The sequence below is a fragment of the Stenella coeruleoalba genome (genome assembly GCF_951394435.1).
Source record: "Stenella coeruleoalba genome assembly, chromosome: 19".
NCBI lineage: Eukaryota > Metazoa > Chordata > Mammalia > Artiodactyla > Delphinidae > Stenella > Stenella coeruleoalba.
The window spans coordinates 6,328,263-6,345,219 of NC_137165.1; the positions used below are offsets into that span (position 1 = coordinate 6,328,263).

General features: G+C 47.8%; 1 protein-coding gene across 4 annotated transcripts in view; it reads right to left on the minus strand.

The window, feature by feature from the left end:
* Positions 1 to 5,649: 5,649 nt before the first annotated feature.
* The window catches only part of SHISA6 (shisa family member 6), a gene marked incomplete at its 3' end in the record, with an annotated part of 243,528 nt that continues 232,220 nt past the window's right edge, over positions 5,650 to 16,957 (minus strand). For 2 of the 4 annotated variants that reach the window (XM_079903890.1, XM_079903888.1), the window contains 3 exons: positions 11,747 to 11,803; positions 7,819 to 7,971; positions 5,650 to 6,200 (listed from right to left, as the gene is read on the minus strand). In XM_079903890.1, coding sequence (XP_079760016.1) covers positions 5,650 to 6,200; positions 7,819 to 7,971; positions 11,747 to 11,803 — 761 coding nt within the window. The remainder of the gene's footprint in view (positions 6,201 to 7,818; positions 7,972 to 11,746; positions 11,804 to 16,957) is intronic. The other 2 variants (XM_079903891.1, XM_079903889.1) reach the window with 1 other exon arrangement.

Genomic DNA, 16,957 nt, shown 5'->3' on the forward strand with positions numbered 1-16,957 from the left:
AAGCAAGCATGTGGCTATTTTAAGAGACATAGGTTATGTTGAAACGGCTTTATTATTTTTTTAATCCATAAATATCTGTTACTGACAAAAGTGGAAAAATCCTTAAGACTAAATCTTACTAAAGTGATATCTGTTTACAGTACATACAGAATGTGCTTTGACAGGTAAGTAGAACGATGAGATTTGTACAGAAGCAGCAGTTACAGGAGCACTGCTCATCGTGAAGCTTACTTACGAGGAATGAAGAAACTGTGCAAAGGTACAGATAGAAAGGTACTTTTCATCAGTACTATCATATGTAATAAACATGGAATCCATAAATTGGGCTAATGCGTAAAAATGTTCATTAATCTCCCCTTAGGAAATTGTGTCCCCAAACTAAAAACATTACAGTAAGAATTGCTTTTTTTTTATTAGAGAATTTCAATAATTCTTTACTACAAAATGTCTAGTTGAGTTATAGAACTAGAGGAATATTGCCACTACGAAGCAAATGAATGAGTCCTCCCAGGCAGTGGCATTCAAGGGTCACAGCAGGAGTGGACAGCAGAGTTGAGCAGGGGTCTTCCTCTCCCTCAGGAGGGACGGTACTAAGAAAACATATGACGTCATTTCTCTGACTGATGGATGGTTGATGTGTTTGTCGATTTACAAGATGGGTTCAATGATACTGAATTGGACTCTCAATTCTTGCTTCTTCACAAGCTTTCACCGGGAGGATGACAGTGTCACAAGGAGGGGCTAGAAAGGTACTGGGATGGGGTGGGTGCCCACCTCTTAGCTGCCCAGGGGGGATGTTTCCTCCTCCTCCGGGTGAATGGAGCCCAGTGTCTGGACTCGGTCTTCAGGACACAGGTTCTGGAGGGGGATGTAACATCCACTGCCCCACAGGGGCTCTGCTGTGCATTCCCCTCTGTGGCTTGGAATGCGTTTCCAAGCTGCCCTCAAATACAAACTTCATGCCATTGTGGGCCAACCTCTGGACCTTTCTCCTCTAGCCTGTCCCCTCTCTGAAATCAGAACCAGCTCCCTCCAGCTTTAAGGACTGCATCAAAATGAAAACTTCAGAATTCCCCAACGACAAAGACACCTAAGATGATTTAGGTGTGTCTAGATGGGGGTGGGGGGGCGATTCCATGACACACGGTTGGTAAACCACTGAATGGGTAGGCTGTTACACCGTCAGACAGGAGAGCACCCCTGGGTAGCTGCGACCACAGGGCCCTCCCCAGGTTCTGGAGAGGAGTCTGGTGGCTGCCTAGGGCATGTGAGGATGCCGTTGTGGGGTGGGTGGAACGAGATGTGTGCAGCCCAGTTGAGGAGAGGAGCGGGTGCCAGTGGGGAATGGGAGCCCTACATGTGAGAGCGGGATGAAACTTCAGAACTCCTTTGGTCAAAGCCCCTCACTTTACAGATGGGAAACGGAGGTGCTGAGTGAGAACGTGGCTTGTCCTTGGTCGCATGGCAAGACGGAGACAAAGCCGGGGCCAGAGCCACGTCTCCAAGAGCCTCAGCCCTGTGCTTTTTTCCTGCTGTAGTACGCTGCCTTCTGAAATCAAATATAGAGCCTAGGAAGACATAGCTTTCATATAGAACCTGTCACTAAGATGCTGAACTTATATATATACATATATATATATGTATATATATATGTATATATATATATATATATGTATATGTATAAAAAGTAGGAACCCTGAAAAACACTTCATTGAAACACAACGAGCTTCCTTGAAAATACTGCAGAGGCAAGTTTCCCAGGTTTGGGGAGGATGGTGGAGGAAGTCACGTGGGGGGAACAGAGCAGGTGCTTCCTAGGACCCAGATCATGGGCAACCCTTGCAGATTACCTTGGGTCAGGTCCACAGTTGCCTGTGAATGGAAACTTGAGGCCAGAAGGCTGGTGGCAGACGAGATATCTCTGAAGAAAATGGATTGTTTGGTGGCAGGGTTATTGGAACGGATATTTCCCCATGCTTGGAGAGTCATGAGGCTCTCCAGTCTTTAGGGGCAAAGAGGGATCTGTGACGCACACAAGCAGGACAGGCACAAGTGAGATGGAACAGTGGCCAAGAGCCCTCAAAAAGGATATGAATCTTTGGCCAGAGCAGGAGCCTCTGGGCTAGCAACAGGCTGGGGCAGAGGCTTCAGGGACATGTCAGCTGTAGGAACCAAAGCTGATCTTTGACCCATGAGGCCTCTGACAGAGCAGCTCCCATCCTTTATCTCGTAGGGGCAGGAGGTGAAGAATAAACCAATGAGGCCAACAGAGACCTGAAGAGTGTCTCATTCTGGGACTGTTTTCATTGAGAGCTCTACATTTCAGAGCCAGAAAGTACAGCAGGACCAGGGAAAAGAAAGTATGGATGGAGAGAGGTAAATGGAAGAAAAGGGCAAGGCGGGGGAGATGAGAGGGAGGAAGGACTGAATGGGCATAGAAGACTGAGGTCAGTTTCCAGGTGGGAGAGTGGAAAGAGGGGAGAAGATGTTTGAATGAAGAGAAGGGTTGGAACTTTCTAGAAGGCAGACCCATCACCCAAGACACTGGGGAGCCGTGAGTGCAGAAGCCCATTTAGGGGGTTCAAGGAATTTATGGGAAAGCCTTTGTGACTTATGAGCTCACGGAGCCAGAATTTCACTGGAGGAAGTGAGGCAGGAAAGGTGGAAGGACATGATAGATTGTGAGAGCTTCGCTGTCATCAAAGGCCAAGCAGATGAGCAAGAACCTTCAGGGCAGGAGAGAACCCATGCAGACCGCAGTGCATTACCAGCAGAGCAATGGAAACTCACACAGAGAGCCGGACAAGCAGAGGGAAACTTTGGGCTTTGGGCTTCCCTTGCTGGGGGAGGCGGGCTTCCATTGTCGGGGAAGGGCCAGCCCTTCCAAGTGTGGTAGTGGCCACCAGTCTGGTGAGGCTGGAAGTCAGGACATCTGGGTTGCAGCCCCAGAACCCTCTCTTATCTGCTACAAGAACTTGTCCGGTAACTCAGCTTTGCTTATTCTGCAGACATGGATGGCATGACCGATAAATGAGATACTGCTGTGTCCCAGTTAAGACATCACTGTGTGGATTTTGAAATGAGGGACTGAACTGGAGCAAGTCTGTAGACTTCTTTCTCTTATTTCCTTCCTTCCTTCCCTCCCTCACTCCTTCCAAACCCAAGGGTGAAACAGAAGAATCATTTAAAAGAAGTAATGGTTCAGGTAGAAGTTTTTGATCCGAGTGATACCAGAGGTTTTAAACTGGGCAGCAGGAATGCTGGGATGAGAAATGTTTCGGAATCAATCTATCAAACAACCCCTGAGACAGACACACAGGGCTGGGAGGAGCATCGTTCTGAGGGCTGGAGGACTTGGTGCTGAGATGATGCTTCAGACACAGAATGAGATCTGGTTTCTGGTTCAGATACATGTGTGTGCAGACACCTGGGGAGGGGATTCTCACCCACTCACGTCCTTTCCCCTCTGCACCAGCAGGCAGCCTTCAAGGGGACTGGCCGAGGGCTGGATTAGAGAGCAGTGGGCAGAGAGGACCAGCTGTGACAGACACACATTCGTTTCCAGGAATCGTTGATTGCCTCCAGCCCAACCCTCTTAGCCTCACCTTCTGGACCAAAATCTCATAAACCCTTAGGGACCAGCCCTTGAGAAGGTTTATGTGTTTGTAAGGAAGGAAAGCAGAGTTACCTCTGGCCTCACAGCCTCACAGACCCAGTGGTACCACCCCATTGGGGACTTCAGGGCTGTGTCCCTCACCCCCAGCTCAATCCCCTCCAGATTCATGTGATGGTGAGCCTTGAGGGGAGGGGGGAGAACAAGAGCTTTGGAATTCTTGAATAAGTAAGAGGAATCAGTCAATTGATTTCTCTGTGGATTAGATTAAAAATTCCCAGGGCGAACACTGGGGAGTTCTCCCTGCCCTGCCCCCCTATTTAAAGGGCCATACATATTGTATGCGGAACTGGGGAATCTAAAAGCCCAGTTTAAGGTTTTTGCTTTTGGAGTCTGACCGTGGCGGCAGTCACATTTTTAGTATCATACCTTCACCCAATAGTCTGAAGCCGATTCCCCCAGCTCCAGCCCAGGGAGGTACCCTGGCCCTGAGAATGGGGGAGCCCCTTCTCTCTCCCACCCCAGGCTCTAGTCTCCAGGGAGTGGATGCTGCGTCGTTCACTGTCTGCTCTCCAGGTGGCTGTCACATCCTGCCCACCCCCCAGGCTGGAGGCAGAGAAGAGATGGGCTGGCGGGGGCAGCCCCCCAATAGAGCTGAGGTCATGGATCTGCCTGGCGCTCATTGCTCCCTTTGGGGGAGCGACTGGGGAGCTACTCAGTTAACTCCCAGACCAATAGCCTGGAGTACCACTATTTGCGTCTGCTAATGGGTCTCTGTCCCTTAGATCCAAAGGAGGCACTGGTTTGTGGAAGCAGCAGCCAGGAGAGAGTCATGGAGCTGCAGGAGAATGGGAGGTGTGGGAGGGGTGGGGAAACAGGCAGAGAGAGCAAGTTCTAAACAGAGAAGGGGCCAAGCGGGGGGCAGTGATGGGGAGAGAGGAGCAGGCAAGGTGCAGGACAGCCACCTGGGGTCCTCCTTGGCTGGGGCTGAGCTGCCCCCCTATAGAAGCCAGAGCCTCTGTCCTGCCTAACGTGCGTGGTGGGAGCCCTGGGCGATGGGAATGGCGAGCCCCTGAGGCCCAGGGCGTCACAGTCGCCTCTCCATCTCCACTCTCTGGCCAGGGGCAGACGCCTCTTGGGAGAAAAGCAGGGGAGGGGAAGGCAGGCCAGAGTAGCAGGTCACAGTTCAGACCTAGAGGCCTGGAGGAAGTGTGGAGATCACCAGGTTGCTGGCGGGGGCACCGCAAAAGTCCCTGCACCCCGTCCCTGCTCTCTTCTGGAAGGACTAGAGCAAAGCTCCAGCGAACCCAGGGGTGGAATCTAAGGCTGGGGGAGGGGCAGAGACTTGTGGGCGGGGTAGTCAGCTGGAATGGGGCGGGGTTCCCACCCATGGAGAGGCAGCTGAAGGAAGGGAACCCCTCCCTGTCCCGGGGCTTAGGGGAGGGGCACAGGGCCCCAGGGGGTCGGCGGAGGAAGGGCCACCCAGTGGGGACCAGAGAGTTCCAGCAGGCAGAAGAGAATCATTATTGTGCTTATGGACACAGCAGCTCCCTGGCTCTGCGAGAGCGAGCGGGCAGTTTTTAGGCACTAGATTTCTGTGATGCGGTTTTAAGTAAATGAATGAGACCGAGTAGCCTGTTCGGTCAGGGTGAGCCCCTTGACTGCACCCACTGGCCAATTCAAACCCAGGCAGCTTCGGGCCAGGGTCAGGCCAGGGTCTCTGAGCCCCCAGGATGGGGAGAGGGGATGTGGGACTGAAAGGGAGTTGGTGACAGTCGGCGGGGGGTGGGGGGTGAGACTGGGGCCTAGCCCCGCTCCTCCCTCCCCTTCGATTCTTCTGGAAGAGTGAGGATGATCGCTCTAGATCCCAGGTCCGAGCGCTGTGCCAGACCACCGGCCGTGTCCCAGGAGTATGGCTTCCCGGGCAAAGGCAGTGCACCCCCAGCTCCTACAGCGGGGTCGAGGGAAGGGAGCCATCCAGAGCTGGAAGCTCTGCTCCGGGCCCCTCTCGACCCCTGGCCTGCCTGCCCTGCCGGTCACACGGTCACTTCTGTCTTGCTGGCTGTGTAGCAGGTGTGGTGGCCTGGGATGTAGTGCAGCTGTTCCACGGTGTTGTGTCTGCGTGAGGCAAAGGCCTGGCGCTTGGCTGCCGTCTGGCTGTGGCCCAGGGTGGCGCAGGAGTTACTGGACGCACTGGGATGGGAGTGCATCTTGGTCATGCGGTAGCGGTTCAGTACGGGCGTGGACACAAAGACATCCGTGTGCGAGATGGCCCGTGACAGGGACTGCTCGGGGAAGGCCGTCCGCTCCGGGGACAGCAGCGGGTCCTGGGAGTGCAGGCGCTCCGTGGAGAGCAGCTGCTCTTCCGACAGGATGCGGTCGTAGGGCATGCCGAACTCATCCGGCAGGCCCCGCTCCAGGGACAGGACCCTGTCCTGAGACATGGCCCGGAGGGGCCGGCGGGGCCGCTCTCGCGGCAGCGGCTTCTGTTGGGACATCTGGATGACGTTGAGGGGGAGGGTGCCACGGGCGGCCAGGTCGGGCAGGTGCCGCCTTCTCATGTAATACTCGTCTGCCTCCTTGTCAGCTGTAGGGGAGAGAGAGAGTTCGAGAAAGAAAGAGAGAGAGAGAGGAGTGAGCTGGGGCAACACTGTGACAGTGCAGCTAGGATCCAACTAGGATCCTGCAGCCCACACAGGTAGAGGCTGAGCTTCTCCAGACCCCAGGGGTCTTGTTAAATGCAGAGTCTGATTCTAACCTAGCTCTGGGGTGGGTCTGAGAGTCCACATCTCTAAGGAGCTCCCAGGCAATTCTGATGCCCCTCGTCCCTGGACCACCTTGAGTATCCGGGGTTAATGGACTCGCTCGAGGTCTCCAGGGAGTTCATGGCCGAATAGATGGCAAGCCCATGACCCTGAACTCCTGCTCCAGTACTGCTCCTGCCACGCCATGGTCCCGAAACAGAACAGCTCCCTGGGTCTTGCTGAAACACCCAAGGAGCAGCCGGCAGCTTTCTGATGAGGCTCAGAAGCTCTCTCCAAGGAAGTTGGGCTGCAGAACAAGACTCCTGCTAGAATAAAGCAGAGGGCTCCACCCAGGAGGCGCTTGTGAAAATGCTTACTGGTAACTTAGAAACATAGTAACACCTTCTCTGGAGTAACAGCCTATGCCTAGGAAGCCAACACATGGGCATCCAGCCTCCACACAAGCACAGAATCAAATCTACGCGTGCTTCGCCTGTGCCCACGGCACGAGCAGGCACCTCGTTCAGATGCTCCGCCCATCTCTCTGTCCACGAGGCCCCCCAGGCTCACCCTTGAACTCACCCAGGACATGCACAAGCCTTCTTTGCCCCACATTTCAGGAATGAGGCTTCCTACAGACAGCCTTCCAGATCTCTGCAGAATGTGGGATTCCCATTTTTAGCCATAGAAACTCACTGTTCCACCTTGGCGTTCGCTGATACGGACTCATGGGCTGAACTTCTATCACAACAGGTTACCCTGTACTGTCAAGCACAGGCTCGGCCCTGTAGCTGGGTGGTCATCGAAATAGACTCATTGGGAAATGGAGGCAGAAGGTCCAGGGGTTGGAAAACTGGAAGAGAAGACCTCTCCTGCCATGTACCTTCTTGACATTGTAACATCTGAAACCCATCAATCCCTAGAGCTCCCCAGACTCAAATGGCAGAGCTGGGACCATGGGATGTACTGGGCTCAACTCATGAAATGGGGTCTGTGCGTGGAGTGGGGAGTCTCAGGTTCCCAAGACAGTGTTAACGGGGTTAGGGAGGGAGCTGGTTTATGGGCCCTTCCACAGCCGGTATCTGGGAAGAGTCTCAGAGAAAGCTGTGGCATTGAGAGCCTTTACTCCAAGACAGATAGAGAGCAAGGAAGGCCCAGGGTTTGAAGAAGGCAGGTGTGGGGTGAGGCTGGGGAAAGGCTTTCTCTTATAGTTAACCTGGTACATGAGTTGAAGCACTGAGGATCCCATGGCCTCCATTCTACTGAGGGAGAAGATGGACTCACGCTCTAAAGAACAAAAACAAGGGACTTGTCTGTTCTCTTCTACTGTGCTACACCTTGCTCTTTGCTCTTGGGACACCCCGCTCCCATGCCCTCAGGTGCACAGCAAGAGAGTGAGACACAGGAAGATGTCGTGGAGGCCCCAGAGGCAGACCCCAGCCCCAGGAAAACCCCACTTACTTAGCCTCTTCAGGGATGAGTACTTGCTGGGATGGGTCTTCACTGCGGACTCGTAGGATGGGGGCAGGTGGGCCAAGTTCTGGAAGGAGCGGGAGAAGGAGAGGTCATAGGGCTCGGTGGCCGATGTCAGGATGTTGTTCATCCGAGGCTTCTCTGCAAAAGAAGGGAGGGGTCATGGCGTTAGTGGGGACAAAGGCTGGGGGGCAGGCAGGAAGGAAGCATTCGGGTTCCATCTCTCATCCCCGTCCTGCTTTCCTGGCCCCATGTGCTAGGACACAGGTGATGCTGGTGACTCAGCCTCCCTCAGTGCTCAGCTTCAGTTGCCAACAGGCCGGGGGGCAGGTGCTTTGGCTGCACTGGCCATGATGGCAGGTTACCCTTCCTTGGATGGCAAACTCTTTCTGCCGGTATATCACTGGGCTGTCTGATGAAAACGTAAGCCTGATGGAGCTGGGTGAGGGGTGTCATAAAATCATCTATTTTGGTGTGAAGGTTCTATCCTTTCCCCAATAGCATTAGGCATACTAGCTCTCAGGCTCAGAAAATATCTGAGTTTGAAGGAGGTAGAGTGACCCATCTTGTCTGCATACCCATAGAACTGGGTCCAGGACCCAGCTCCACTGAGACTACAACCCACACTGTCCACGAGGTAATTTCACCTCTCACGCCACCCCTTCCACCTTTGGCTTCTCCAAGCCCTACAACTGACAAGCCGCTGTGAGCTACAAAGCCATTTCCTCTTGTTCCTGCTCCTTCCTCTGAAGCCCCCTTAGCCATCTCTGAGCTGCTGGAGGAAAGAACATGGGCAAAATGCCTAGTACATCATTCTGTTTTTCTCCCTCCATCCCTTGAGATTACAAAGTCTAAGAGAGAGAAGGGAGAGTTGTTCAGTGCCAGACCTGGAGAAAAGAAGTGGGGAAGACATGGAAGGGAAGAACAAAGAGAAGTGAGGTGAATGACTAATGAGGTGAATGAGTTGGGCTGGGCTCTGGGGGCCAGATTAGGAATAACACAGGAGTTGGGGGAAGAGGCGATGCAGGTATGGGTGCTGAGTGGCCATGAAGATGGGGTCCAAAAAGGAATAGAGATCCAAGGCAGGAAGACAAGCATGCCTTGGTGCTTGACTGACTTGAAGCACGGCAAGAAGTTAACAGGTATTGCTGGGGAAACAGTGGTACCATTCCCAGAAATGAGGCAGCGGGGTGGCTCTTGCATCATCCCTCCATCCTCTTGGTTTGGGACATCCAAGAAAGGGCAGGCTCTAACTTTGGACAAATGTATCAGTGGTCTGTGTCTCCCTATGCCTCTTGGCAAAGAGGGTGCTGTGAACCGTGGGACAAAGAGGACTCCTAGGCTTGGTCCAAGGGCAACCTCAGTACAGGGAACTCCTGGCTTCTGTATCCCTTCCTGCCTTCACTGGTACCCTCAACACTGGGGATGGAGCCAGGGGAGCCCAGCCAATGAGCTGGTGTTCGCGCCAGCTCAGTACATATGTGAGGGGGTGGGGGATGCTCTACATCCCTGAATGATCAGAACATACTGTACTGAAAGAGCCTCCCTGACACAGATCGGGACAGAGACCAGGAAGTGGAGTGGGTAGGAAGCCGGGAGCACTGCTACCCAGAGCTGGGTAATAGCCACAGCCCCTTAGCTCTGGTTTCTTCACTTTTGGCCATGCTGGCGAAGAACGAACTTCCCTCTGCCTGTTGGCATCATACTCCCACTGAGCGCATCACTCAGCTCACCCACTTCCAAATGCAACATTTCTGGATGCTCTTACCCCTCACTGTTCTCTAAAACCTGCCACTGAGCCAAAGCCAGACCTTCCTTGCTTTTTCCCTCCACCATGATCGCCCCTGCCCCCTTGCTCATGCTCTCTCTCCTATTGCTATGCCCTTCCTTATTCTTCCTCTATGCAAATTCTCCCTTCCCCCAAGACTCTTCGCTATGACAACATCACATCTTTAAAGCCCCTATTGCTCTTCTGGTCAATACCACCCAGTTTAGTGTCTATGTGGTCTCTAATCATTTGACTTGAGTTGGTCTTGCTGATCTCCAAAGATTGCAATCTCCTTGATAGCAGAAGTCTTGCTTTCCAATTTTTCTGATGCCTTCATAGTGCTTGGCCCAAAATAAGGATCCAATTAATACTCATTTGCTAATCAAATAGACACAGGCTGCCTCTTCTCTTGAGAGCTGCTCTGCCAGCTCCTCGGAAAAGTGTAACATCTAAGGGAGGAATGCAGAGAAAACCCTGCTTCCGCTAGGCTGCGAGCTGTTCAAGGACAGGGATCGGGTCTCATCTACCCTTATCTCCTCATCTCCAGGTAGAAAAAGAAGACAGGAAGAAGAGGAGGGAAGAATGGTTCCTCCTTTTGTATTCAGGGGCTGCGCTTGTGTTGGCTTCTTCCGGGGAAAACCAGCTCATAGTTACTCTTTCAGAATGATACTGAGCTAGCAGAGCATCCTCGTTTGCCTTTTCTGGCTCCTCTCCCTGCTGCTGCTTCATCACCAATGGGCATCCCCCAGGCTTTCTGCTCCTGCCTTCTGCTTTTCTCTTTCAGCCTTCTTGCACAGATTGCCCCTACTCCCAAGGCTTCTGTTACCGCTTCCAAAGCATAACTTACATCTTCAGCTGTCATCTCCCTCCAGACTTCATGTCTGCATTTCTAACTGCCTGTTGAGTGGTTTTTCTTGCAAATCCTACAGTCCTATCTGGCTCTCGATGTCCAGATCCAGGCTCACCATCAACAGCTCCATCCCCAGTACACTGGTTGCTTTCCTGATTCCTTAGATTGTGTTAATAAGACCCTCCATTCTTCTCATTGATCGTGGCTTTGCATTTTACTCATAATTGACTTTCATCAGCCATATTCAGTTAGTAACTAAGTTTTCCCAATTCTTTCTACAATTTCTTTCATATCTGAACCCTTCTTTCTCTCCCCACTGTCCACATCACCACTGATACCAGCTTCTTTTAACTGATCTCTCTGATTTCTTCCGGTTCTGATTTCTCCTAGGCCCGAAACCTGAAACACCTTATTAAACTGTTGCTTTCATCATATATTTCCACTAGGAGCTGAACACTGGAGGGGGACATCAAAATAGTCCACTTTTGTTCTCTGAATTATAATGCAGAAATAGAGCAGATAAGAGGGGTAGGTCTCTCTGCCAGGTGAGCTGCAGAATTTATCTTTGTTTTGAGTTTCTCTCTCACTAAAATTTAATGGTGTTTTCATTATTTCATAGCAAAGACAGAAGAATAATGATAGCTCACAATTTACGTGGCTGTCACGTTCTATCAAGTTTTGAGCATGTACCAAAAAATAGTTGTTCACTGCAGTTCCAAATGGTAAGTTGTGATCTGGTGGGAGGACGTTGAAACCTAAGAGGGAAACATGGGTTTGTAACCCTTTGGCAATTTGCTGCCATGCCTGTGCTCTGCAACTTTCAGGTTCTTCCTCTGCTGGGAAGCTAAAGCTCAGGTCATCCAGTTGGGTTTTGAGTTTTATTAAATCTTAATTAGTTTGGGGAGCATCAATAGAATTTTTCACATCTCATGTCATTACTAAATGGTACCACAAGTAGCCTTGGGCAAAGGAGAGTGTTCACTCCTTGCTGTGGACACATGGAATTTATGGCTGCAAGAAGTGATCAAGATTGCAAGTGAAATGCGTTAAGAAAGGGGCTTACTCTTTCCCTTTCATGGCAGAAGATTGCTCTGATATTGAAGACAGACACTAGGGGGACAATTGTCTAAAAGTGAGAGAGAGGCATTGTGGCCCTGGAGGAGGGCGGGTACCTGGCTCCTTGCACCTTAGCTTCAATGAGCCAGTGACCATGTTTGATGCCATAGTAGGCATCAGTAGTTAGGATGGAGCCACCTGGAATGAGGATGGAACGCAGAACACTCTCAATCATCTCTCACCATGTGTAGGGGTCTGGGTAGCGCTGCTTAAAATCGGATGGTTATACTGATGATCACCTGAAAATCACAGAAAAAAATTTTTTAAAGAAGAGTTCAGGAATTCCGTGGTCTCTCCAACACAGAAGCACCTCTCTTGACTTCTGCTATGCTTCTCTGAGTCAAAGCAAGCACTTCTTAAAAGCTCAGACCTTTGGCTACCCTAGAAATGGAGTAGGGTCCTTCCTCTGCTGTTTTTGTCTCTCTCCTTCTGCATTAGGGCTTCCTCTGTCACCATGATGACCCACCCACATCTGTGGATCTGGCTGACCAGCAATAGAGGCTTTGTTGGGGTGGAGGAGGAGAAGGATGGAGACTAGGGGACATTTGGCAAATACACATATGTGAGATAGAGAACTGGGCAGGGGAAATAGATCCTTTTTTGGGGAGGAGGGTGTTCAGGTATGGTTAGCCAGGAAGAGGATGCCATAACTTAAAGTGCTTACACTTTATGGGACTTTGATTTGTCCCAGGTCTTTATACACAGGTATCTGGGTGCATCCTGAGATGTGGCAAGCTGACGTGAACTGCCCACTGCCTGGGATCCAGAGTCCTGGGTTCTAGGCTCTGCCCTGCCTATAAGTAACACAGCCTGATTTCAAAAGCATTGGTTTTAATTAATAATGCAAAAGTCCACATTGATTGAACAAGCCACAAAATTAATAGAGTCATAGTTGCTAAAGCCAGGAGTTCAAGGTATTCTGAAGGCTTCTAAAACTGAATGGTTTGGCTTACCACTAAAGCACAATTCAACATTGTATTATGGCTTCAATTTGACATTGTATTTTTGGGTTTTGTTGGTGCATGCATCTAATTTCAACTAAAGCAAGGGAAAGAGGAGGCATGAGGTCTTAGCTTTAGTTTTAAACCGTGGGTCACAGCTCTACCATCCTCTTAGGTCTAGGTCTGCTTCCATTTCCTGGATGAAACCATCTTTCCTACCTTTGGCATTATACCTTCTGGCTACTCATTCTTAAGCTCCTTCACTAGATCCCTTTTTCTGTTTTATTCTCTAAATACTAGTGCTCCATAAGGCTCAGGTGTCTTCATGAAGACTTAGGCTCCACCTTCTTGCCCAAATTGATAGGTCTCAAGTCTACACCTCTAGCTTGAGGTCCATCTGGTCTGCAGGGTTAGATTTTAAACTGCTTATGGCCATCCCTGTGAAATTCCTGCTCTTAGCCCAAACCATCATGTCCCAAAGTGAGCTCATCATTTTATTCTCCCAATGCTCAAGCGCTGTCCATGGTACTGACGTTCCATGGGCTTGGAAAGCGAAACTTCAGTCCTCATTCACCATTTCCCTCCCTTCATCCTCCGTATCCAACCAGTGAATCCCCAAATCCTCTTCCTATGACCATATCCTAAATCCAGGCCCACAATGTATTTTTTTGTTCACATTTCTCTTAGTTCTAGTCTCTGGCCATTTCCAAGACAAATCATCCTGTGTGCTCCTACCAGACAAAATTTCCCATACCAATGGAATCATTTATATCATTCCTTTGGTTCAGACCAGGGTCTTTAAATAGTCATGGACTCTATCCAGTGGGGTATAGGTTTGGGCGGTAAGCCAGCATTTCTCACATGAAGATATTCTCCCTTCCCAAAACAGAATATTAAGTTATATCCAGGGAAAAACTATCTGCCAAATGCTGAATCAGTGCTACCCTGGATCTGGATTTAAGCAAGAAGAGAGAATCCAGGAAGGGAGATAAAGGATAGATGTGTTCGGCTTGTCCTCCAGAGGCAAAGAGAAAACCAGTGTCATTGTTCTGTGTTGTTATTGTTATTTTTTGTTTGTTTTTAAACAATATGGCAGCATCAAATAAACAGTTGCAAGAAATGAGAGAACCCAAGTTAAATGGTGGCAGTTAGAAATACTTCTAATCTTCCTTTTCAGAATCTAGGTGTCACCAGGAAAGGGAGATGATTCGGGTTCATTTAATAATCCCTTGTAACCAGCTATGGCCCAGGCTCTGTACTAAACACTTATTTATTTATTTATTTATTTATTTAATCTTATTTTTTGACTGCGTTGGGTCTTCATTGCTGTGCGTGGGCTTTCTCTAGTTGCGGCAAGTGGGAGCTACTCTTTGTTGCAGTGTGTGGGCTTCTCATTGTGGTGGCTTCTCTTGTTGCAGATCACGGGCTCTAGGCACGTGGGCTTCAGTCGTTGTGGCACATGGGCTCAGTAGTTGTGGCTCACGGGCTCTAGAGCACAGGCTCAGTAGTTGTGGTGCACAGGCTTAGTTGCTCCGCGGCATGTGGGATCTTCCTGGACCAGGGCTCGAACCCGTGTCCTCTGCATTGGCAGGCAGATTCTTAACCACTGCGCCACCAGGGAAGTCCCTCACATACATTTTTTAAACTAGTCTTTGCAATGATTTTCATTTGAATTTATATTATTGACCTACCGATTTCCAGACACTGCAAAAAACTCCTTAAACATCTTATTTGAAGTAATTCTTATAATTGTGTTTACAGCTGAGTTTACAAACAGGATAAATGTCTTGAACTTAGATATTTTGTTTACAAGTGCAGGGCTTTTCCTTTTGTTTGAAACTTACTTCAAATATTTCGCTAACATTTTATTTTTTTCATATACTGGCATTAAGGAAAAAAATTTAAAGTATAGAGGTGAAAAATTAAGCCATCTTAAAATAACCATTGTGGCATTTTGTTATATTTTCTTTTGTTTCCCTCCCCCTATACATTACTATGTGTATGTTTACATACACACACACACTCACACTTAATATTGCAATGAATAACCATTTGCATTTTTCACTTTGCACAAGTGAGAATCAGATTACAATGCTTAAAATGGAGAAAGATATGGTGATTTGATCCTCACATATGTACGAAATAACAAATGCATAAGGTTATTCATTGTAGCATTTTTATAGTAGCAAAAGAAACAACCTAAATGTTCATACCTATATGTACATACACACACACAGATAAAGGTGTAGTTTCCACATATGTAAATAAGCATATACTGCTTTTAATCTGTTCCCTGTATACTTAATGGACAACATGTCTTGAATACACTTTCATGTTTTGAAATAGTCTTTTATATGATTTCACAATAGTCTTTTCTATAGAATAGTCCATTGTATATACATATATATATTTGTGTGTGTATATATATATATATATATATATATATATATACACATTCCCCTATTAACCTATTAATGTGTAGTAATGTGTATTTGGATTGTTTAAAAGTTCAAGAAATGTACACCAAACAACCTTGAACACAGCTCTTTGTCCATGTCTTATTTCTTTAAGCAAATAACTGAAAGCAGGATTTCTTGGTGAGCACACTGCCAATTGCCTGATGTGATGAGGTGGGTTCATGGATTTCCTCATATTGAACTATTCATCTATTCGTAGGAAATACTTTACTTGATTTTTATGTCTTATTCTTTCCTTACAACACTGGATCCCATTTGTATATATCTCATTTAATTCCTATGTATTCATAAAGGAAATTTGCATTTTTTGGTGCTAACATGGCAGGTTTTTGTATCAAGATAATGATTTTGTAAAATCAAGTGCATAGTGTTCATCCCTCTGTATGCCTTGAAACTATTAATAGAGCATATGAAAGATCTGTTCTTTGAAAGTTTGAAGGAAGGCAATAATAAAAATGCCTGGTATCTTTTGGGGAGTCCTTCGGTTTGCAGGGTGGTAGGGGGTTGGCTTGTTATTTCACTGACTGTACAACAACTTCGGGAGACAGATGCTGTTAGCATCACCAATTTAGCATTAAGGAAACTGAGATTTGGAGAGGTTGAATAATTTGCCCAACAGGTGAAGCTGGGATACAAATCCAGGCAGGCTGGCACTAGAGCCCACATCCTTATGTATCCTGCCTGTCATACTTGGCAACATTTTCCTTGCATATTGATTCATCCACATTTTCTAGTTCTACCTTCAGTTTGTAATTTCTATTTTTCTTAAATCCGTTAAACATTTGAAACTTTATTAGCTTAAAACTGTAACATGCCCTCAAAAAGCCTCTATATAGGAAATTATATCCCTTTTCTCAGTCTTGTGTTAGTATTTTCTGGATTAGCAATTTATTCCCGTTAGTCTTCTTTTTCAAACAACTGCCTCTTTACACATCAGGGTTATTTTCCTCTTCAAATCATGATTTCATGCTTTCAGATTTGTTAATTCCTGCCTCCTAACTTTCTTTGGTTCGGTTTGTTTTTCTTTTCTAATTTATTTTTACTCTTTTCTGTCCACAATATCGGGTCTTAGCTCTGAATTTGTCTCTGGCACAATCCCATGAGCATCAATATGCAATGTTCTTATTGCTGTTAAGTCCTAAATGACCTGTAATTACAGCCTTAATTTTCTCTCTGACCCAAGACTTCTGTAGAAGAGTGTTGTTAACTTTCAAAGCGTTTGGGTTTGTCGGTTTGAACTTTTGCCATTTTATTGTATTGCGGTCAGAAAACAGGGCCTGTACAATTTCTGCTTTGAGGAATTTATTGAGGTTTTCTTTTGGGGCCAATATATGATCAATTTTTTGTGAATGTTTCATGAGTTATTAGAGAAAAGGTATTATTTTCTTCTCATAGAGTATAAGTTGACATATATCTATTAAATCAGATACATGAAATATATTATTCAGTTCCTCTCTATCCTAACTCATTCTTTGCCTACTTAATCTGTCAAAGACTGAGGGAGGTGTCTCCAGCTCTCCCACCACTGTTGGGTTCCTGTCATTTTCTCTTTGTATTCGTTATAGAATTGGTTTTACGTATTTCATAGTTACATTGTTCAGCACAGAAAAAGCTCATGGTGCTTATGTATTCTTTGTGGCTTGTACCCTTTTTCAACATTAAATAACACTTTCTGTCCTATTTCAGGCCTTTTTTTTTGCCTTTAAGTTGGCTTGATCTGATATTTATATTGCCAACCCAGCTCTCTTTTTGTTTGCCTTCTCCTGATAAACTTTGCCTATCCTTTTGTATGTAACCTTTCTGTGTCATGTTGTTTTATGCTTATCTCTTGACAAGAGTGTACAATTTTACGAAAATTTACCTATGGGCCAATTGGAGCTCCTTCTCTAGAAATTAGGAACCATTAAAAGAGAGAGATTTGGTCTCTCTGCATGGCTGGACCTAGGCCATGTAAACTAGGTAGCTATGGCCAGTC